This window comes from Onychomys torridus, chromosome 4 (genome assembly GCF_903995425.1).
Source record: "Onychomys torridus chromosome 4, mOncTor1.1, whole genome shotgun sequence".
Taxonomy (NCBI): domain Eukaryota; kingdom Metazoa; phylum Chordata; class Mammalia; order Rodentia; family Cricetidae; genus Onychomys; species Onychomys torridus.
Window position 1 is genome coordinate 79218013 of NC_050446.1, and position 25101 is coordinate 79243113.

Here is a 25101-nt window from a genome sequence, read left to right on the forward strand (position 1 = left end):
TAAATGACATGTATGTGCAGGCCAAATTACAACTTTGAGGAGTCTCTTCTCTCCTTCAGCTTGTATATGGGTTCAGGGGACTGAATTCAGGCTGCCAAGGACCCACTGAGCCATCTTGCTGGCTCCCAAATCTAGGAAATGTATGCTCAACTATTTAGAGGTAAGGGGGCTTTGTACCTGAAAGTGTGTGTGTGGGGGGGGGGGGGGGACTAAGGAGGTAAAATGGTAGTATTTTATATGTCTAAAACGATTTCAAAGTAAAAAAAAAATTGGGAAAATATGAAAGAACAAAACTGCCCTTTCTACTAAGCTCTCTGCCTTTTCTCACTACACAGCTACTCATCACCCCACAAGTCGAGCTGAGGCAATTTCTGTGCAAGTCAATGCACCCAGCACAATGCATGCCACTTTACAAGCACTGAGTATTTTAGGAAACAACCCTAATCATTGACAATGTTACAATTTCTGTTCCTACATTATTTTCACTGGTAATATACCTTTTTAGATCTCTAACCATTCATGATCACAAACATATAATGTTGTATGTTTAAAACTCAATAAAAAGAAATGAACTGCTGATACTTGCTACTAACGCCTGCTACAACATGATGAACCTGGAGGCTGAATGGGGCAGGGATGAGAGGGCTGGAGAACAATGACTAGGGAGCAAACAACTAGACTACAGTCAAAGCCATGGAACTGTATGCTTAAATGAATTAAGCTCAAGGCCAGCCTGGACTACAGAGTAAGTTCTGGGCCATCCTAGGCTTATCCAGGGAGACTGTATCCGCCCACTCCCTAACCCTCCAAAGAGAGGTGAGAGAAACCAAACAGAACAGTTCAAAGTGCTCGGAAAACCAAACTGAGACGGCCTAGAAGCACAGTAGTCCGCTCACTCTCAAGTAACCAGCTGGGCTTGGTGGCACACACCCAGCCAGCACTCGGGACAGAGGCAATGGACAGCCATAATTTTACAAGGCCAAACTAATCTATACAGAGCACACCCAGGCCTGCCTCAAAATAAATAAATAAATAAAGTATCAATCATTATGGATCTTTCTATATGCCTTCATTTTGTTACAGGAACTTTAGCTTTGAAATTTCTGGGTCCAAGAAGAAATGAAATGTGGGTATATATATTTAATTGGCCATCATTCCATCTTTCTACACTATCACAGGAATAACGATAAGCCTCTGACTTACCACAAGTTGGGGACAGAACCACAGCTAGGTGAGCGGTCTCACTGAGTTACACCCTCATTCCTCCAAAGCATGCTTTACTTCAATGGCAATCAACAACAACTAGTAATATAGCAAAATATATATGTATATATTAAATATACATTAAATATGTGTGTGTATCTGTGTATACACACACACACACACACACACACACACACACACACACACACACACATATATATATACCTGCTAAGCAGGTTACTTTATAGCCCACTTTCCTGTCTCTGCTCTGAAATAGCAGAGATCCACAGGCTAAACTTCTATATTTAAAAAAAAAAAAAAACTTCATGACCTGAATATTGCCACCACACCTCATAAATACAGCACCTTCTGCTGCTAAACCTTCCCACATTCAAAAGCCCTACGTGTTCTTGACAGAAACCACGCTCAGGCAGCTGAATTTAGAACATGCTGACCTTGAGCAAATCAATGCCCTTAGCATGTACTTCTGGCTTCCATCACTGCAGGAGCTAGACAGCCTCACCATCTATAGTAGTCAACAGCCTCTGGCCACTACGCCTGTCTATTTTAAGATATCCTCACTACGTTTGTGTTCTACAGTTCAAACGGGTAACACATGAACCTGTGTCTAAATGCAACCCTTTACCTTAGAAACTAAGATGTACCTATAGTGTCCCTACATTAAAATACTTATAATATTATAAGTATCATATTATATATAATTATATAATATTATAAATATTATAATATAATACTTTTCACTTATTAATCACACAGTATCTAAGTAATCCTGTCATAAGCTAAGACAGAAACAGTAGAGTTCCAAAATGAAGTGCAAATTTTGAAATAAAGTAATAGCTTGCTGCCATTTTCATGCAAAAATTTATCAGACATTAGGACAGTACCTAATTAAGAACTACACTGCATTTTTGCTAATCTATCTTAATATTTCCTAACTATTCTACCTCTTAAATCTAACTGCCATCAAGTCCATTTTCTGTTTTTTAACAAGTCAGAATCATAAGCATAAACTTTTATTTATTGAATAAAAATTTTCTATATTTCTAAACTCTAAACACAGAACCTGTGACTAATCTTAGTTTGTACAGCTTCTAAAAACCAGAAAAATATTAACCTGAAATTTATAAGTAAACAGAACAGAAATTATACTAAGCAATTATTCATAATTTTCTTCCATACTCAATATTATGCAAAGACCTAATGCTAGAAGATGAGATCATAACATATCTAAAATTTTAGATTGCTTTTCAAAGAGTTCTCTTTATTCTTTTGAAACATTCAATAAACCAACAGAAATTTTCAAGTATAAAATATAAGTTAATGTTTCTGTTGTTTATTCTCCTCCCAAACATTTCAGTCATGAAAAGGAGGCTAGACATGACACAGGACAGAATCTGAAGTGGAAATAATACACGACCCAAATATAAAGAAGTTACTTACTAACAAGTGAACTGAACATGGGGCCCAGGCAGCTGGAGTTTATCTAATAAGCTAGCTGGCCAGGAAAAGCTCTGACCCCACAGTCTGTTATGCACACGAGACATGAGTACAGAGATGCACTATTCTTTTCATGCAGCTCAGTAAGATTTCAAAATCATTTTTCCAGGGGGAAAATTAGCTAACATTGAATCTTACATTTCAATAAGTCAGAAAAAGAAAGAAAAGAGTGGTTAGGAGGCAGAGGATCAAGTCAATCTAATTATGTGAAAATAAGTAAGATCTGCTACCCTGCTGCAACAGCAAATTACCCTTTGGCTATTGAAAAAGTATTGTGTGTGTGTGTGTGTGTTCATTCTGAGACAGGGTCTCACTGTAGCCCAGGCTGGCCTATAACTCAGAGACCCTCCTGCCTCTGCCTTCACAGTATTGGATTAAAACCATGTACCTCCAAATCCCACATCTAAACAGTTGAGAATGGTATCCAGAACCCTAATACTAGAAATAATGCAATCTAAAATATACTAAGGATAAATCATAATAATAATCCCTAATACTTATCTCAACACATTTAATTATAACTAAATTATATAAGCATGGCATTCCTTCTGATAACTTAGTAATAACAAAGCATACAGAGCTGGTGTTTGTTGATGACTGGCTTACTTCTTATTTGTGCAAAGTATTACAGCATATGTTTACAGAAGACTAATCAGGGAAATCAGAAGGAGTACAAAGGCAGATGCAACACCAAAAACAACTACCTGCTTATCCGTTCAAAGTCCCTAACCCTCGGACGGAGCAAGCTCTGGCCATGAACTGCACTACATCCGCTCAGTAGCTTATGCAGGAGTCCGCCTGCTGCCAGCACTGCTCCTGCTCTCGGGACTATAGAGAACACCAAGCATGTCTCAGCACTCATGCTGAGATGTAAATGACTCAGTCCCCAGTTTATGAACTGGGAACCCAAACTATGAGTTCAAAGACATCTTCCTACTCTCACAGGAACTTCTGCTGTTCTGAACCATCAGCTAGCCTCTGAGACTGCAGTACTTCAGGCTGGTATTACACTCATCTTGACATCGCATCTCTGTCAATAGCTGCATGGAGACTATTTTTGTCTTCAATTTCCTCACACACTCACAGCACCAACACTAAGATAATATTACTCATAGCATATACATAGAAAACTTCATGGCAGCTATATAAATACATGTGAATCTTAAAGTCACTCATCAGAATAATGGCCTGAACTCATAATTTCTCTAAATGTTGTTATATGAGATTATGTCTTTATTAAATTACTTCTCCAGGACTAGTGAGATGGCTCAGCAGGTAAAGGCATTTGCCACCAAGTCCTATGACCTGGGTTCAATCTCAGGGACCCACATAGTAGAGAGAAGAAATCAGAGTCCGACCAAGTAACCCTTAGACTTGCACATGTGCGCCATGGCATGTATATGCACATAAATAAAAAATGTGAAAAATAAAACTTTAAAAATTAAAAATTACCTTTCCCAAGCACTGAAATGCTCCAAGAAACATACAAAAGCTACACTCAACATTTTCAACATTTTTTTTTTCTTTTTTTTGAGCTGAGGATCGAACCCAGGACCTAAGCGCTCTACCACTGAGCTAAATCCCCAACCCCCAACATTTTCAACATTTAAAAACTTACATTTATCATCTTATTTGTGGGACACTCTTTCCTATCTTCTTTTAATAATAAAAATAACCAGATGTCTTTAGCATGGAACTAGTGGAGATTTCTACTGTTCTTGAAGCAATTTTATGCCTTGATTTTACACGTCTTTTTAAAACTTCAAACCTAAATAGATCTTATTGATTTCCTTATTTAGCCGAAGCAGTCTCTCATCACATACACATATCAAATTTCACTTAGCAGAAACTCGGCATTTGTTAAATAGCCAAAAAGCAGTTGCTGCCTACCTGTAGTACCGAGATTGTAGATATGTTGAACAAACAGTCTTTGATACATGACTGGCCGACCCAAAGTCTATCACTTTAACCCTGTATGGCTGTCGAACAGGATCCACCAACATAATATTCTCTGGTTTGAGGTCAGCATGAATTAAACCAAGACTTTTTAACTTCTTCAGAGCAGTGGCCACTTGCTGAAGAATGGGCCGGATCACCTTCAGGGGCAGGGGACTGAATTTATTCTGCTTCAGAAAGTCATACAGGTTCTGCTCCAGCATCTCAAAGACCAGGCAGGTATGGCTGCGGTGCTGGAAGCACTCATAGGCCCGCACAAAGTTGTACTCGTCAGCGTTCTCAGTACTGAGCCTTGCTAAGATGCTCACTTCTATCTGCCCTTGGCGTGCGTAAGAAGGGTGGTTCTTCAAAATTTTGATTGCTACAATTTCATTTGTCCCTCTCTTCCAGCATTTAACAACTTGGCCAAAAGTGCCACGACCAAGAAAATCAAGGACCTCATACGTGTTCTTCATAGAGCATAAGACTTCATGCTGCACTAACTGATAATCCCCTTCTCCACTGGTACAGTTCTGTTTTGATGCTGTACTCGTTGTCACAACTGTCACTGGATTTCCCATGTTGGTTTGCAACATTGCAGGAAGTATGGACAGTTCATCGACAATCTGCATCGCGCCGCTGTGATTATCCAACTCCTCACTCTTGCGCTTCAATCCACATCGCTGGGGACCTTCCAGGAAAGGTAACCGGTTTCGCCACACCACAGTGCCAGGTGCCTGCACTCCAGCTTGCTGCACCGGAGCTGCTGTGACCTTTGTAGCACCGGCAGTGTCTCTGACAACAACGGCACCTGCCTGCAATGAAAAGCTGTGTCCTCGAGGTTTAGAGAACGGTGTCTTTGTCTGAAAAGCACCACCCTTCGTGGAAGGGTGAGAGTTTCCAAAGTCTCTACCGTTCACATAGGTCTGTGGACGGTGTCTTTCCTGGAAAACACAACTGCTTGGCTCTACTTTGAGTTTCTTCACACTACAAAAGGCACTTGACTGAGTTTGATAAACGTATGGTGGGTAGACCAAGACTTGTGAGGCCATACCTGCAGAAGAAGGAAGGAAATGTTAATCAAAAGAACAGGTTTTCCTCAACGTTAAACTGTAGGAAAAAACTTTTAGGGTCAAATTCATAACATGCTAAAATAATAGCAATTTAAAATTCCATTAGGAATTTTCCCTTGGGAGGAGATAAGAAAGATCTTCATTATCTCCACATTAGTTCTCAGGATTTCAGTTACTGGGGGAAATACTTACTGAACAGCTATACTGACCGGGATATACAATAGGAACCGTACCAACCATTTTCCCCATGGAAGGCAAAGTACAACTCCTTAAACAAGCGGCACAGGTGTGGCAAAAATAAAATATTCTCTCACCAAAATATAACTTATAAACCATCAGCTAGAGAGGCAGTTGAGGGTCAGGAGCATTTGCTGCAGAGAATGAGGACCAGAGTTCAGAGCCCAAACCCACTGAAAAGTTGGGTGCTGCAGTTAGTTTTTTTGGGGGGTCCTATCAAGCCCCAGTAGTCTATTTACAAAATAAACACACAGACTCTTATATAAACTGTATGACTGTGGCAGGCTTTTTGTTAACTGTTCTTATATCTTAAATTAACCCATTTTTATTAATTTATAAGTTGCCCGTGACTCGTGGCTTACTGGTATCTTAACATCGTTTTATGACGGTGGCTGACAGCGTCTCTGTCTCAGTCTTTCACTTTTTAGCATTTTTGTTTGTCCCGTCTATACTTTTTGTCTGGCTTCAGGCCCATCAGCATTTTATTTATACAGAGTGATATCCATAGCACTTTTTTTTAAAAAAGAAAGGTTTTAACTTTTATATAATAAAATTACATATAATAAAATAATCATCAAGTAAGAATTATAGTTATAATATTTAGTTTATTTATAATAATTAGTTTATTTGGCAAAATTAAAGAAGATATTTTATTTATTTTATATTTATGAGTTTAAGGTTTTACATTTAATTTATTTTTATCATAATTAAGGAAAATTATAACTATTTTTAGTTTTTAACTATATTAAAGATCTTAGGCCGGGCGGTGGTGGCGCACGCCTTTATTCCCAGCACTCAGGAGGCAGAGCCAGGCGGATCTCTGTGAGTTCGAGGCTAGCCTGAGCTACCAAGTGAGTTCCAGGAAAGGCACAAGGCTACACAAGGAAACCCTGTCTTAAAGATCTTAGAAGGATATATAATATTATCTGAGAAATGGGAGAAAGACGTAAATAATTTTTGGGAGTTTTGTAAGCGTAGACAGAACAGCCTGGATAGTCAGCTAATTTTTTTTTTGTAAAGTTGGGGTATCTGTCTTTAGCCCATAGGCCTAGAGTTTTTTAGTTACATTTTTTTGTGTGTTTTGTAGAATATTTGGCAGGTTTTTCTGTGAAGTAGGAACCTGAAGGACCATTTTGTCAAGTAAAGTTTAGTGGTTACCTTTTTATGGGTCCTGTATGTTTAATTGATCAAGCAGTCTAGGCAAGAACAGGTTTTTTTTGTCTAAATGGCTATTTTTGTTAAGGTGAAGATAAATTTTATATAGAGTGTCTTTGATGTCCATCTTTTTTTTTTTTGAAGTAAATCAGTGTTGTCAGGAATAGACATGTTTTATTATTTAGAAAGTCTAAATTTTTAAAAATATTTTAAGTGTTATATTTTACTGGTTTTTGAAGTGTTTGAAGATTATTTGTTTATTTGAAATATATCTATGCACCTAGAAAACTTAACATGACTATAAGTTTGACTATTATAGAAGACTAATTGATTTGTATTTTTTATTTTATTTTTTTTAATTTTTTTATTATTATTATTATATTTGTGTTTTAATTTTACACATCAGCCATGGGTTCCCCTGTCCTCCCCCTCCCATCTCCACCCCACCTTCCCCCCATCCCTTCCCCTCCATTCCCATCTCCTCCAGGGCCAAGACTCCCCTGGGGATTCATTTAAACCTGGTGGATTCAGTACAGGCAGGTCCAGTCCCCTCCTTCCCGGCTGAGCAAAGTGTCCCTGTGTAAGCCCAAGGTTCCAAACAGCCAGCTCATGCACTAAGGATAGGTCCCGGTCCCACAGCCTGGATGCCTCCCAAACAGTTGCTGAAGAGGATGTGGAGCAAGGGGAACTCTCCTCCACTGCTGGTGGGAATGCAAACTTGTACAGCCACTTTGCAAATCAATATGGCGCTTCCTTAGAAAATTGGGAATCCATCTCCCCCAAGACCCAGCTGTAGCACTCTTGGGTATATACCCAAGGAATGCTCAATCATACCACAAGAGCATTTGCTCAGCTATATTCATATCAGCATTGTTTGTAATAGCCAGAACCTGGAAACAACCTACATGCCCTTCAACTGAAGAATGAATAAAGAAAATATGGTACATATACACAATGGAGTACTACTCAGCAGAGAAAAACAATGACATCATGAGATTTACAGGCAAATGGATGGATCTAGAAAAAAATCATCCTGAGTGAGGTAACCCAGACTCAGAAGGACAAACATGGTATGTACTCACTCATAGGAGGATACTAGATATAAAACAAAGATGACTAGACTGCCACACAACTCCAGGGAGGCTACCTAGAAAACAGGACCCTAGGAAAGACACAGGGATCTCCCAATGACAGAGAAATGGATGAGATCTACATGAACAACCCGGACGATAGTGGGAGTAATGAAGGGCAAGGTTTGAGGGAAAGAAAGCTCAGCGGAGCAGGAGATCCCCGCTGGATCAAGAACAGAAAGGGAGGAGATCAAGGAATAACAGACCATGATAAATGAAGACCACATGAACAGGAAGAGGCAGAGTGCTGGAGAGGTCCCCTGAAATCCACAATGATACATCCTCTGTAGTCTGCTGGCAATGGTTGAGAGAAAGACTGATCTGACCTAGTCTGGTGATCAGATGGCCAAACACCCTAACAGTCGAGCTGGAACTCTCATCCAATAACTGATGGAAGTGGATGCAGAGATCCTCAGCCAGGCCCCAGGTGGAGCTCCAGGTGTCCAATTGTCAAGAAAGACGAGGGACTGTAAGAGCGTGAATTGTTGAGCCCAAGATTGGAAAAAGCACAGGGACAAATAGCCAATTGAATGGAAGCACATGAATTATGAACCAAAGGCTGTGGAGCCCCCAGCTGGATCAGGCCCTCTGGATAAGTGAGACAATTGATTTGTATTTTTTAATTATCTATTATAATCTAAATGAATTACATAAATATAGTACTTTAAACAAGAGTAGAAATATATATATAGTATAACAAAATTAAGTTTAAACTTGTATCAATAAACTAAAATCCATAGTAATGTAAAATATTTCGACAAGCTTTTTGTTAACTGTTTTTATATCTTAAATTAACCCATTTTTATTAATTTGTAAGTTGCCACGTGGCTCATGGCTTACTGGTCCCATGCATGGCTAAACTCCAGTACTGAGAACAGAGACGAGGATGCTGGGGCTTGCTGACTTCCAGCCTTGCTGAAAAAAATGGGAACTCCAGGTTTAGCCTCAAAGGAACAAGGTAGAGGGTAACAGAAGATACCTGACATATGCCTCTGGACTCTACGTACTCACTCTTATACATGCCTACACCTCACACACACAAAATTATGAATCAGCCAACACAGTTTATAATCAGGAAGAAACAACTATGTATGTTTTAAGTATATGCATACATACAGGGATTAATTTAAAAGGGCTATCCTTTTCATGAACAGCTCTGATCCTACATTCTACTTGCCAAATATAATCTCCTTTGATCTTAAAGAACATTCATTATACTACAAAGACAACTTAATAGCTTTCTATCCAGTTACCTTCATGTTGCCTAAGTTCCCAGACACTAAATGACTTTCTATGGATTTTGGTCTTACTCCATCTACACAGCATCAAGTGTACAATGAGTCTGTAAATAGTATCTGACTCTGGTGTAACACAGATACAAAGGGGGTTTAACATGTTGCTGACATGGCTGACTTTCTCCCTTATGACCTTATTTCATGATCTTAGAATTCATGTAATATTCAATCCAGCAACTGCTAATCCATATACACAAACATAAAACACACACACACACACACACACACACACACACACACACACACACTCCACAAATCCTCAGTACCATAGCTCAAAACACATTAATTACAGTTATGTAATCTACCTCCAACTATTTTTAGTCCATCACACAACAACACGCAACACAAGTGAAAAATCACCATTTGACAAAACCATTACTTGAATAATCATGTTCCTTTCTGGCACACAGTCCCACAAAGATCCTTCTTTGCATCTACCCCTGAGCACACTGCAAATTCCTTTAGGATCTGACCAAAATAATTCAGTACTTCCTTGCGTGTGCTCTCATGAAACACACATATTCACCACACACCGTCCAAGAAGAGCTGGGCATTCAGAGATTCAGAACACACACACACCCCTTCTCCTGTAGACTCATTGTACTGTAACTGTCAGTATATACATATGTCTTCCACATTAGATCTGAATCTATAAGGTGAAGGTGAATTAGAACTGTCTAGAAGGTAAAGTTGACGTTCAACAGATGGTGGATGGTTCTATTAACTTCAAAAGAGATGAATCATTGGGAAAGAACACTTGGGGACAAGCATGAGAACCTGAGATCAATTCAACACTCCTGTGAAAAGCTGGACCTACATACAGAGAAAGAATGGCTGGGACTTGCTGGCCAGCCAATCTAGTTGACACTGCAAGGCCCAAGTGTTCAATGAGACCCTGAGTCAAGGAGTAAGGGAAGAGTGACCCTTCAGGACACTTCCCTCCTCCTCTCACCTACACATGCGCACACTCACATGAGTACACACCCATGCATACACGTGTACATATACCACACAGACCACACAGACACACATAAATTACCTTAATTCAACCCAATTTTAAACTCTGTACTATATTAACTTTGTTGTCTCCTATTTCAATATATCACAACTATCAACTGTTTTTATCTCTGAAATAATAGATTACCATCACAGTCTACAATAATTAAAAATAACAAAGCTAATTTTTTTTTTTTTTAGAAAGAGCTACAACCAATGGGGGAATAATTATGCAACTGTTTAATAAATGCTTTATAATATTTGGCTTAGTGATGCTGATATCTTTCCAATTTGCTGTTAAGATCACTAAAGACCAGTGAGTAAAGACATTTGCTACACAAGGCTAGCAACCTGAATCCAGTCCCCAGAACTTACATGAGTTAGATGGAGAGAACCAACTCCACAAAACTGTCTTCTGACCTCCACAAGTGTCATGGCATGCATGCATGCATGAGAGCGAGCGCGCACACACACATACACACACACACACACACACACACACACACAAACACACATACACACCATGCATGCACACACAAATTAACAAAAATTAAAAAAAGAAAGAAATCCAAAGCTCAGAGGGACCAAGTAATTGACCCAAGGTCTCTGATGTAAAGAAAAAGAAGTAAATACACCACATCTGAGGTAAAACTTCCAAAAGTTTCTTTTGTTCCACCTACCAGATTCCAATGTTGCTCTATTATAAAGTCAGACACGAAGTTCACAGTCAGATCAAGACTTGATATACAGCACGTAGAGAATACTACAAATTCAAACTCTGGGGTTTAAGCCTAAGGAAGTGCATCTGCTTCCTTAAAATGTCCCCAGCATCTATCCTATACCTCTACCCTGGGGCATTCCAAAACTGCACTAATTCACCACATTTAAGGCAGAGTCTCACTATACCACTATGACAGGCATGGAATTCCCTATTCAATCAGGCTGACAACAAACTCAGAAAGATCCATCTGCTTCTGACTCCCTAGTGCTGGGATCAAATGCCTAGATAAATTAATGAAACAAAACTACACTGAGGACTCTTTCTAGACATATCAAACTCATATATTATGCATTTTTGTAAGGCTGCCCAATCATAGCCTCAATAATTCTATGATACGCCTAACTTTCAAAATACTTATGTAATCCATGCCCAGAGAACCAAAATGACAAATACGAAAATCCCTTATTAATATCAATTTCTGTATACCCACCTAAACACCATGGTATCCAAAACACTGTTTTTGCACAGCACTATACCTTTATTATTTTTCGTTATAATGTGAACTATGTCGCGCTCTTCAGCTTTATTATTCATGTCTTACCACTTGTTCTTATCAGCAGACTAAGGAGTAAGGTTTTGAAATACTACCTCTTGGATGGTGGGGGCTGCCTAAAACTATTACTTAGGAGTAGAGCAAAGGCTCCTAATGGAGCAACCATTAAGCTTTTACTCCTCAGGCTTATTCACTTCAGATTCTTCTTGTCTGTAGCTGAGGCTAGCCTAAAACCCACAGCAATCTTCCTGCGTTAGCCCCAAGTGAAGAACTCCAGGTGTGCACAATCACACCCAGAGCTCTCATGGTCTCTCAAAATTTGTATATTGAAACCCTCCCTACCCAAATGTAATCCTAGAAACTGGGAGGCTGAGGCAGAGAGATTGGCATGAGTTCAAGGTCAGCCTGAACTACAGAGTGAGACCATATATCAAAAATACAATGGGGGCTTTGGGAGCTGATTAGGCCATGAGGGCTCCCTTTCATAAATGGAGCCTCACGGAGCTTCTTTGCCCCTTAGCATGTAAGATCACACCTAGATGCTATCTTTGGAGCAGAGAGCAAGCCTTCAACAAACCCTGCATCCTCTTGTACCTTTATCCTGGTACTCTCCGGCCCACAGAGCAATGAGCAATAAATCTATGTTCCTTACAGAATTTTGTGGTAGCAGACTAAATGGACAAAGAGTTTTACTCTTCTCATCCTAAACTTGAAATCCTAACTGAACTCCACCTTATGAACATCCACAGACATGGATCTGACCATTGCAAACTATTAGTGAGACATATTTTGGTTTCTTCTTATGCATAATGCTGTGTCTACTGAAAAAGGAGAGCAGGAACCAAGACAGAAATGCTTTGCTAACATATTCAGTTTCTTAGCTAATATGAAATTTCTGAAACATTTTCTGCCAAACTTAGCTATGCCTTATGTTTAACAGAGTTAATTAAAGAAAACAAATATGAGAGTCAATAGTTTCTTAAAGTCTCCTCATTCATCCTTCCACTTGTCCAAAACTTCATTTTTGAAACATCTTCTTTCTTGAAAACCACAGTCTTATACAGATATAGAAAAAGCTTACTATTTTTAAGTTTACTAGTCAGTGGCATTAAATACATCCCCAGTGCTGTATAATTACACCTCCCTCCTAACACTAGCCCTCTTTTGCAAATGAAACTGGGACCATGTCATGACTCTGGCAACCATCATTTACTTTCTGGTCTATGAATTTGACTTGAAAATATACCTCATAAGTGGATTCATATTTGCCTTTTTATAACTCAGAATAATGTCAAGGTTCATCCATGTTATAACATGCAACTAGATTTTCTTCCTTTGTAAGATCACATGGTATTTCATGCATGTATATATATGACATTTTATTTATCCACCCACAGATGGACACTAGAGTTGCTTCTACTTTTTAGTATTATTTTGTTGTTGTTTGCTATGTATACCAAGCTGGCCTTGAACCGACAGGGAGCCACCTACCCCTGCCCCCTCATGGTGCTGGGATTAAAGGCTTACATCTTTAATCTTAATAGCCCAGTAACTACTCAGGAGGCTGAGGCAGAAATATCCCTTGTGAGTTTGAGGCCAGCCTGGTCTACAGAGTTAGTTCCAGGAAAGCCAGGACTTCACAGAGAAACCCTCTCTCAGAAAACAAAAGCAGAATCCACAAAAAGGTAGAAAGAAAATTGACTCCATAAAGTTGTCCTTTGACCTCCATGTTCAGGCACCATGGCATGCATATGCATTACATCACACACATCTACATACACACGCACACGCACACATATACATACACACACACACACACACACACACACACACACAAATAATAAAATCTTGAAAGCCAGACTGGTCTACATAAAAACAGATTTAAAATACTTAGCTAGGTCACGTGCATGCCTATCAACCCAATACGTGGGGAGATAAATGAGGAGCATTGCCATGATGAGTTCAGGGCCAGCCTGGGATAGATAAGAAGACATATTTAACCTAAAAAAATAACTCAGGGCACTAGCATATTATCCTATAATAAACAAGGCTTAAAACATAAAAAATTAAATATGAAGCCCGTACTTCATAACTTTGTTTATGTGTGTGTGTGTGTGTGTGTGTGTGTGTGTGTGTGTAGCTGAGGATTGAACCCAGGGCCTTGTGCTTGCTAGGTAAGCGCTCTACCACAGAGCTAAATCCCCAACCCCATAACTATATTTTTTTTTTAAAGCTAGTAATGTAACAACGTTGTCTTTTAGGAAGTTTTCTCAGGGATATTTTTTGTTCCATTGGAAACAAGCTCAGATAAAAAAATGGTTCATTCTTCATAGTGATCCTATGATTCTGTTCCTTTTCTGAACTCACAAATCAACTCTTTCAAATACATTAAAATAAGTAGATGTGGGTCCATTGATATTTTCAAAAATGAACTTATTGTCTCGAAAGGAAAAAAGGACGTAACAGGAAATTAAACTACCTTAGTTGCCTAAGGTGGTAAATGGTCCAATAACCTTTAACCTGATGCCTTCCAGGTAAGTGGATCATCTCAGGTGCAAAGAGCCTAGCTAGAGTTATGTGACACATAGCTAGCAGATCTCGGTGAGTTTGAAGCAAGACTGGTCTACCCTGTCTCAAAAACAAAAACAAAAAAATAACAATAAAAATAGCCTGGCAAGTTTGAAAAAGCTATATTCTTTAGGCTGAAGTTTACAGTGCTGCTGCACAACCTAATTTTCAATTCAACTTTTCAAATGGTAAATGAAGTCAGCACTCAGGACAGTTACATTACATTCATTACTATCAATGTCCTATCTACAACCACAATGGGTATAAAATATTTTAATGTTAGTCGACCACCTCAAGAAGGTTTGGCCAAGTTCTGAGTGTCACATGGGTAGTTTAAAAGTTTCCTCATTTGAGAGCCAGCAAGATGACTCAGTGGGTGAAGGCACTTAGCCACCAAGCCTGATGACCTGGGAGCAATCCCCAGGACCTACATGGAAAGAGAGAACTAGATGCCCTCTGACCTCCACAAGCTTGCCTCACCCCACATGCACACATAATAAATGTAACAAAAAATATCATAAGCTGGGCATGATGCCTTTAGTCTCAGCACTCTAGAAATGGAAGCAGGCAGATCTATGCTTTGAGGCATGAAAGGTCTACACAGCAAGATCCAGGCTAGTCAAGGCTATAATATGAGACCTGTTTCAAAAACAAAGAAAAGAAATAGTTCTACCATTTCAAAGGTAACAGAGTTTTCAGTTCCTAAACTTTTATTTATGACAATAAAACCTATAGAAACTGTTGCTGCTTCTGACATTGTTATTTTGTAGAAGAAATAAGACTTGCCAATTTTGCTTTCATTTGTAAGTTTATAATTTTGTGTATTATTTTTCAAATAATCAAGTTAGCTTCCCCCTCCCCCCCCAAAAAAATGGTGTGGTGGCACATGCCCGTAACCTCAGCACTTAGCAAAGTGCAGACAGGAGAATCAGGAGTTCAAGGTCATCCTCTGCTATATAGCCATTTGAGGCCAGGCTGGGATATAGGAGACTCTTTCAAATTTAAAATGAAAAGCTACTTGCTGTGGCATCCTGTAACTACTTTCCTCTTCACAGACACAACTAGCCAACTATTTCAGTTGTTGTTATCCCCTCACCCTACACCATCCAAAAAGAGAAAGAACAACAAAAACAAAACAAGGAAGTTAGCAAGTTAGAAAAGCATGTTCTGTTATTTTGGTTCGCTTGGTTTGGGTTTGGGAGGGCTCAGAGGACAACGTTGGGTTTTGAGGCAGAATTTCACCATGTAGCGCAGGATGGTTTACAACACACTGAGAGGAAGTTCACCATGAGGGAGGAGAGACAATCCAGCTATCTCCAATTAATGATTCCCCAACTGGAATCGTAGAATGATCGAGCACCTGTGATTGGACATGAGACTGTCCTAATGCTGCATTTGTCTTTCATTATTACATTTCACTCACATGCTTGTATTATTCTCCAAATAAAGCACAGGAGTTCCTACAATAGGAATTTCCTACAATAGGATTCACACAAATTTACATATTCCCACCTTTCTACTCCAAAGACTAAAGACCAAAAGAAATCTGACTCTCTAAATGTCTCAGTGCTTCGGGGATACGTAAGAGCCCACACAGACTTACATTTTTATCCCTTTCAGTTTAAAGTGAATGCTGCAGTTTTAACAAATCAATCATCAACCTTTACAAGAAAAGCCAGATACAAAAAGGACATACTATGAAAGGTTTGACTTTGTTCAGCTGGGCGTGGCGGTACTTGCTTGTGAGCCCTGGTACTCTCCAGGTGAAAGAAAGCTATAGGACAGTTAGGTCACCCTTGGCAACCTAGCTAGTTCCTTTCAGGCTAGCCTAGGCTATATAAAAAAAATCCTGTCTCAAAATCCAAAATTAAACATACATTTTACTTTATTAAAATTTACAACTTTGCTATGCATAGTGGCAAATGCCTTTAATCCCAGCAGAAGCAAGTGGATCTCTGTGAGTTTGAGGCCAGCCTGGTATACAAAGTGAGTTCCAGGACAGCCAAGGCTGTTAAACAGAAGTCCTGTCTCAAAAAGATTAAAAAAAAAAAAAAAAATGGGGGCTGGAGAGATGGCTCAGAGGTTAAGAGCACTGAATGCCCTTCCAGAGGTCCTGAGTTCAATTCCCAGCACCCACATGGTGGCTCACAACCATCTATAATGAGATCTGGCACCCTCTTCTGTATACATAATAAATAAATAAATCTTTAAAAAAAATTTACAGCTTTTATTCATCCAATGATGCTAGAAATAAAATAAGCCATCAACAGAGAGAAGATATTCACAATACACATTACTGACAAAATCTAATCATACTGTCGATGGCAAAACTCAAAAGAAAAATGGGCAAATCATATATGATAGGTAAGTCACATAAAGGAAATGCAAAGACGACATTTAAAAAAAATCCAGGGGCTACAGAGATGGCTCAGCAGTTAAGAGCAGTGGCTGCTCTTTCAGAGGATAAAGGTTCAATTCCCAGCACCCACATGGCAGCTCACAAGTGCCTATAACTCCAGTTCCAGGGGATCTGACACCCTCACACCAATGTACATTAAATAAATTATTTTTTAAAATTCTAGGGTTGGGGATTTAGCTCAGTGGTAGAGTGCTTGCCTAGCAAGCGCAAGGCTCTGGGTTCGATCCTCAGCTCCACAAAAAAAAAAAAAAAAATCCAACCTCACTGATAAGGGAAATATAAAACCCAATGCCACCATTATATAGCCTGAGACTGCCAAAAAGCAGCAGAACAGTGCCCAGGAGAACAAGAATATTTGTAAATGCTGGTTATAAAAATGGGGGGGGGGGCAGTTGCTTTAGAGAGCAAAACCAAAGACAAGCACATTCCACAGAGCAGCAGTTCTCCAGGTACGTGCTCTACACAGACAGATGCTCACAAGCCCTCCAAGGAAGCAGACAAAATAATGATCTCCTCATGGCTGCATGCAGTAATGAGTTCTGTAATACTCTAACTGCCAGGTGACTGCCAGGTACCATAATGCTAAGTATACAATACAAATGTGACTCTTAGGGTTGAGAGTCTTAGCTCAGAGCTTAGAGTGCTTGTCTAGGACATGGAAAGCCCTGGATATGATACTTAAATATTAGGGAGAGAAAAACAAACAAGTGTGGTTTATAATACAATTATTTGTGTACCACATACACACACAAATTCATAATAGTTAAGATATAACTGGTTCTAAAATGCACACCAATTATTTCAAGGGTTAAAAATGGATGTTCAGCTGGGGGTGGTGGCTCACATCTCTAATCCCAGGACTTGGGAGGCAGAGGCAGGCAGATCTCTAAGTTCAAGGCCAGCATGATCTACAGAAATAGTTCCAAGACAGCTAGGCTACATGGATAAACTCTGTCTTGAAAAACCATAAAGAAAAGAGAAGAGAAGAAGAGAAGAGAAGAGAAGAGAAGAGAAGAGAAGAGAAGAGAAGAGAAGAGAAGAGAAGAAAAGAGAGAAGAGGGGAGGGGAAGGGAGGGGAGGGGAGGGGAAGGGAGAGGTGGCTTCATGTTATACTAAGAACAGAATGAACTAAAATGGATGATGATGTTGCAAATAATTCATCATTTATTATAAAGTATCATTTACTTTAGATTCCAAAGGATACCAAGGATACACACTTTCAGTAGATGTTCAAGTCCCTAACACAAAATGACATGGTACTGGAGCTAGAGAGATGGTTCAGGAGGTGAGAGCACCTGCTGCTCTTGCTGAAAACCCCAGTTTGGTTCCAGGCACCCACATGGCAGCTCATAACCATCTATAACTCATTCCAGGGGATCTAATGCCCTCTTCAGGATTCCATTGGCACTATACACATATATACACTCAGGCACACACAAATTCATAAAATAAAACATGTGAATATTTTTAATTACCTTTAAAGAGGAAATGTGAAATATTGTTTGAGAATTTTAGCTGAAAGAGACAGAAATTTTATATTCTTATAACTTCTCTATATGTCTGGATTGTAACTGTAGCAGTAGCAGAAGCAATTACTTCTGCTCAGGCCAGTCACTGTATGAACTGTAAAGCACATAAAATCCCAAACTCTCAGTAAGTCCCTGGGGCCAGCTTTTCTTTTGTTTTTGCCGAGACAGTCTCCACTGTGCAGCCCAGGGTGTACTTGAACTCATAATCCACCTAGTAACCTAGTGAATGCTGGGCTAAATGTTACCACGTCTGGCTTACCAGGCCTTTCTAGCCTATTTTGTATTAAAAAAAATAAAATAAGAAAGTATTCGTAAGTAGTGAATATGAATCTCTCTATTTAAAAGTAAAAGGAATTATCTTAAGGTTTTTGTTTTGGTTTGGTTTGGTTTTTGATTTTTCAAGACAGGGTTTCTCTGTGTAGCCTTGGTTGTCCTGGAACTCACAGAGATCCACCTGCCTCTGCCTTCCAAGTGCTGGGATTAAAGGCGTGAGCCACCATGCCCAGCTTCTGACATACTTCCTTAAGGAGTCTTGGAGAATGGAACCACATAGCCTGTAATCTGACAAAGCAGTCAGTTTGTGCCACTGTTCTGTTACTCTGTACATGTTTATAAAAGACAAAACATGTCTTCTCTGAAATAGAAAATGAACTGGGATGTGAAAAAAACAGTTCACCTTTCAATCATTAATTGTCACAATTTAAAATACCTGCACTACTTTGTGTGTTCTGACCAGTATTTTATCCAGTAAATTACACTGAGCCACTTCACACAAACATTTGTAAATAGCTGAAGCACACATATAAAGCTTCATAAATGGAGTCTATTATCTGAGGTGCCTACAAAACATTTTATTTGAAAATCCTAGAGTCTTGGGTATTTTCCAGCAGTATTGTGAGGAAGGCATCTAGAGAATGTGTTGACTATACACAATCTCCGTGTTAAATAACAAGCCTGGTCTGACTTAGCAAAACACTCCAACTTTTGGAATGGAAAATGACCTGCTGGACATTTCAAAGGTGCTAGAAATCACCCTACCAATCCAAATCAGGGATTACTCTTACTGGAACAGGTTAAAGTTCAGTGCAGCAACTGTCTCTAAGTTATTCAACTACTATAAAATTATAAAACAATCAGAAAAAACAAAACCTTTTTATTAGACATTTTAATGTCCATTATTCAATCAAAATACATGTAAAACCTGACATACTGATTTAGTTCTTCTATGGGACATCTTTCATTCTGTTTATTAGAATATACTGTACATAACAATGGGCCTCATCATGACATTTTCATACATGTACATAACATATTGTGATCATATTCACATAACCCTCACCCTCACTAATCTCCTTCTTCCCCACTTGCCCCACCCATTTCCCTTTCCCCTCCATGTATGTGACCACTGAGCTTCATTAGGGTGTTTATAGGAGCTCCTGTTAGCGTGTACAGCGCACAGACCAGACATCTTACCAGTTACCACACAAATGATGAACATGTCTCTCCCCATCAACCGTTACCTGCATGTAAATTTTCAGGGAGCAGTAGAGCCCCGTGAGCCCCTTTCCTTCATGAGACAGGATGCTGAGAGGTCCAATCTTACAAAGCGTGTGAAAATAATCACAGCTCTGTGAGTTCAAGAGTCAACAGCCATGGGGTTGGAGAGATGGCTCAGCCGTTAAAAGCACCCATTTCAGACAGCAGCTAACTGCTTGAAAGTCCAGCTCCAGGGAGCTAATGCCCTCTTCTGGCCCCCACACACTGCGGCAGACACACACATGCACATACAAATAAAAATTCTTAATTAAAATTTACATTTTCAAAAAAGAGTACAAGTCAGGCCAGTACAAGTCAGAAGTCAGTGTTCCACAAGCGACTTCCAAATGTTTCTGACTCTTCCTTCCATTCTTCCCACCCCTTTTTCAATGAACTCTGAGCCTTAATCCTATTATTCTAAATAATAGGGTAACAGCTTACTTTCTGCATGTATATCTTATTGAACTGTTTTCCCCATTTGTTAAAAGTATAATGAACCTAATATCCTTTCCTTAATATAGATACCCAGAAAGGGGGCAGGATAACATTTTGGAAAGTACAACTGTACCAATTTTACTAAAACAACCACCAAAAACAAGTGTTTTTCAGATTTAAAGTTTTTTAACTTATTTGTTTTATTTTATGTGCATTGGTGTTATGCCTGAGTGTACATCTGTGTGAGGGTGTCAGATCCCCTAGAACTGGAGTTACAGACAGTTGTGAGCTGCCATATGGGTGGTAGCAATTGAACCTGGGTCCTCTGGCAGGGCAGCCAGTGCTCTTATCCACTGAACCATCTCTCCAGCCTCCTGATTTAAAGTTTTAACAACCTGAGCTCAATCCCCAGAACTGGAAGACTCCATGAAATTGTCCTCTGACCTCCACCCATTGGAGTCTTAGTATGAACATTTGCCTCCCACCACCATACACAATAAGTAAATTAAAAAATGAGGGTTTGTGTGGTTTTTGTTCTGATTTTTTTTTTTTTTTTTTTTTTTTAAAGACAGGGTTTCTCTGTGTAGCTTTGGAGCCTTTCCTGGATCTCACTCTGTAGCGCAGGCTGGCCTCAAACTCACAGAGATTCGCCTGCCTCTGCCTCCTGAGTACTGGGATTAAAGGTGTGCTACCACCACCCGGCTTTTGTTTTGATTTTTTTTGAAGACAGGGTCTCACTATGTAGACCAGGCTGGCCTTGAACTCACCAAGATCCACCTGCCTCTGCCTACCGAATGCTGGGATTAAAGATTAGAGGTCTCATACACAGCTATAATTTTTTAAGCAGCAGAAATAATGATACCAGATGAAGAATACAGTATCTTTGTGGGCAACCAAACTTGTAAAATATTTTACCAGTTATAGTAACATTTCATTTTTATAGCTAAAGTCTATGATCCAGCTACCAATAGAAAAAGAATCAATTAAAGCATACTAAAGAGACTACAAAAATCCAGTTGTTTTGGGACTTAGAATAATTATTTTTCTACTTTTATATCTACAACTCATATAGTATAAAAATACTTATACTATCTCTACCAAAACTGACTAGAATTTGACACAAAAATGCGTTTCCTTTCATTGTTTTAAGAACATCATGCCCCACACTTGAACGTACATGAGCAGCAGCACTACTGAGACCTGATGGGAAAAAACCACAGGCATGAAGATGGTAGGTACAGGAAAGTGGGGGTGGATCTGGAAGGACATAAAGGAAGTACAGGGGATAAACATCATCAAATATCAAAATACATGGTATGGCCAGGCATGATGGCACACACTTTATTACCATGGGGGCGGGGAGGGGAGGGGGGACAGGAAGCAAAAGTTTTAAGCCAGTCCAATCCAAACAGCTAAGTTCCTCCAGGTCAGCAAGAATCAAATAGTAAGACATTGTCTCACAAGAGTATGAAATTCTCAAAGAATTAATAAAAATATATTTTTAAAAGGATGTAACAAAGCTGGACACACGCCTTTAACCCCAGCACTCTGAAGGCAGAGATAGGTGGATCTCTGTGAGCTGGAGACAAGCCTGGTCTACATGGTGAGTTCCAGAACAGCCTGTCTCAAAAACAGCAAAGGGAAAAAAAAAATTTTTTTTTTTAAACAAAGCCAAGTGTAGGGGTCCACATCTTTAATTCCAGTACTCAGGAGGCAGAGGCAAGTGGACCTTTGTGAGTTCTAGGCCAGCCTGATCTGCATAGAGAGTTCCAGAATATTCAGGACTACAAAGAGAGATATTGTCTCAAGAAGAAGGAAAGTAAGCAAATCCAGTTCAAGCAGCCCTCAATCTAAAAGAGCAGTGATGAGTACAGCATCATGGCTTCAGGCTCCAAAGCAGCATAACCTGTCATTTTCTTTGCAATTCTGTCATTACACCCTATTTAATCTCAATCAATTATACATTTAAAACCCTCAGAATTATTTTAAATTATACTTTGGAAGTAATGTCTCTTGAAAGCAATACCCAGCTTCCAATGTTATCACTCTAACTTATAACTATTTAAACTGTAGCATTCTGTATCTAAAGCCATACAGGTTACCAAACTTACAAGACTCTGTTGTCTTATTAAACAGCACATAATAGCTGGGCGGTGGTGGAGCACGCTTTTAATCCCAGCAGTCGGGATGCAGAGATAAATAAACCTCTGAGTTTGAGACCAGCCTGGTCTACAAGAGTTCCAAGACAGCCAGGGCTACACAGAGAAACCCTGTTTCAGAAACAAACCAAACTAACAGCACATAACAGGCTGGAGAGATGGCTTAGTGGTTAAGAGCACTGACTGCTCTTCCAGAGGTCTTGAGTTCAATTCCCAGCAACCACATGGGGGCTCACAACCATTTGTAATGGGATCAGATTCCTTATTCTGGTGTATATATATAAAATACATGAATAAATCTTTAAACAAATAACAAAAAAAAAAAAAACAGCACATAACAGAAGCATACAAAATGCTATTTTCAGGCCTTCATGTAGTTGCTTTCTGAACTCTTTTGCAAACAAATAATTACCTGAAAATGTTTCAAAGCTTACTATTTTGTTCATAAAAACTCTAAAATATTTTGTAAAACGTTATGAACAAATACAACAAAGTATGGAGGTATTAAAGAATCTTAAGTTAGCAGGGTTTGGTAGCCCATACCTGTAATATCAGCACTTTTGAGTCGAGGCAAGAGAATTGTCATAAGTTCAAAGCTAGCCTTAGTTATACAGTAAATTTTAGGACAGTCTGAACTACAATATATCCTGTCTGTTGGGGGTGGGAGGGTGGTGAGGAAGAAAGGAGAAAGAGAGAAAGAAAAATTCTAAGCATTTTTAATATAGATAGATTTTATATTTTCTATCAAACCTTCAGATAATTGTCTTGGTAATCTATATGTAATCAAATACAATTTATAATACATCTTTTTCATAGCCCAGGCTGGCTCTGAACTCACCATGTACCTGAGGACAATGTGGAAGTTCTGATCCTCTGGCCCTCCACCTCCTGAGTGCTGCTGGAATTTCAAAGTATGGATCATTATGTTCTGGGCTGATGTACTACTGGGGATCACAGCAGGGCCTCAAGGATGCTAGGCAGTACTATCCCCTGTGATACATCCCCAGCCCTAATCTGATTAACATAATGCTCATCACCCTAGAAAATGTTCTCCAACATAAAGTTATTGGGAGGAGGGAGATTACATGTGACTGACCATAGCAATCCTTCACATTCAATGTAACCAAGAAGTACACTAAAGAGTCCGTCTTTGAGGCTGGAGAGATGGCTCGGCGATAGAGTACTTGCCATTCTCTCAGAAGACCTAGGTGGTTACCAACACCCACATGGCAACTCACAAACTTTAACTCCAGTTCAGGGGGATCCAATATCCTCTTCTGGACTCTGCAGACATGAGGCACACACTTGGGGCACTTACATACATGAATGCAGGCAAAAGATTTATATACATAAAACAATTTTTTTTTTTTTTTTTTGAGACAGGGTCTCACTATGTAGTTTTGGCTGTCCTGGAACTCATATGTAGACCAGGTTGGCCTCAAACTAAATCTTTTAATTATTTAAAAAAAAAAAAAAAAAATCATCAGGTGATGGTGGTACACACTTTTAATCCTGGCATTCAGGAAACAGAGTTTGAGGCCAGTATGGTCTATGGAGTGAGTTCCAGGACAGGCTCCAAAGCTATACAGAGAAACCCTGTCTCCAAAACAAAAACAAACAAAAAAACAGCCTTAAATCTTTGCCCAAACAAAAAAGTTACAGCTCAAATGAGTAATGTACTTCCTTTTACCATTCTTCTCTATGCTAAATCTTTTTTTTAAAGCATAACCCTTTGCTTATTAAAGAGTGGGAGGAGGAAGAAATATAAAGACCTGAGCTTGACTGTAGGATCTTGTAGGTGAAGGAGTCCAACCTCTTAAAAGTTATCCACTGACCACCACTCATGTATACATGTGCTATGGCAAACACATGTCCATACACACACAGACACACAGACACACAGACACACACACACACACTCCTTTAAAAAAAAAAATAGAAGCAAAGAAAATGTAAAGTAAAAATGAATCTAGAAATCTAGCCATTTAAAAAAAAGGGGGGGGGGAGATACTTAGGACAGAGGAGGCAGAGGCAGGTGGATCTCTTTGAGTTTGAGGCTAGCCTGGTCGACTTAGTGAACTCCAGGACAGCCAATGATACAAAGTGAGACCCTGTCCCAAAAAAGAAAGAAAGAAAAGAAAAGAAAAAAGAGGGAGAGAGAAATGCTTCAGCTGGGCATAGTGCTGAGGTGGAAATAAACAGAGTAGAAATTTGAGGTCAGCCTGACTACAGGAGTCTGTCTCAAAGCCCTGGGAGCTAGGTGGTACGGGAAGAGATTGGCTGGACTGACTCTGGAAAAAGGGCAAGTTTTCTAGCACGGGGAACCCTAGCACTGGTAATCCTGGCACCGGGGAGACTGAAACAGGGGGATTAGAGAGTTCAAGGCCCACCTGAGCTATAAACAGTAAGACACTGTAAAATAGAAAAATAGAGGGTTGGGGATTTACCTCAGTGGTAGAGCGCTTGCCTAGCAAGTGCAAGGCCCTGGGTTCGGTCCTCAGCTCCCGCAAAAGAAAAGAAAAACAGGAGGTAGGCTGGAGAGTAGCTACAACAGTGGATGCTTTTCCAGAGGACTCAGGGTTAGCAAGGACACGGTGGCTCACAACCACCATAGCTCCAGGTCCAGAGGATTCCATACC

At 39.5% G+C, this 25101-nt stretch overlaps 1 protein-coding gene across 8 annotated transcripts in view; it reads right to left on the minus strand.

Annotated features, from left to right (window-relative positions):
- Positions 1 to 25101, minus strand: part of Hipk3 (homeodomain interacting protein kinase 3) — a 78607-nt gene that overhangs the window by 48273 nt on the left and 5233 nt on the right. For all 8 annotated transcript variants that reach the window (XM_036183808.1, XM_036183804.1, XM_036183805.1 and 5 more), the window contains one exon: positions 4612 to 5710. In XM_036183808.1, coding sequence (XP_036039701.1) covers positions 4612 to 5708 — 1097 coding nt within the window. In that variant the 5' untranslated portion in view covers positions 5709 to 5710. The remainder of the gene's footprint in view (positions 1 to 4611; positions 5711 to 25101) is intronic.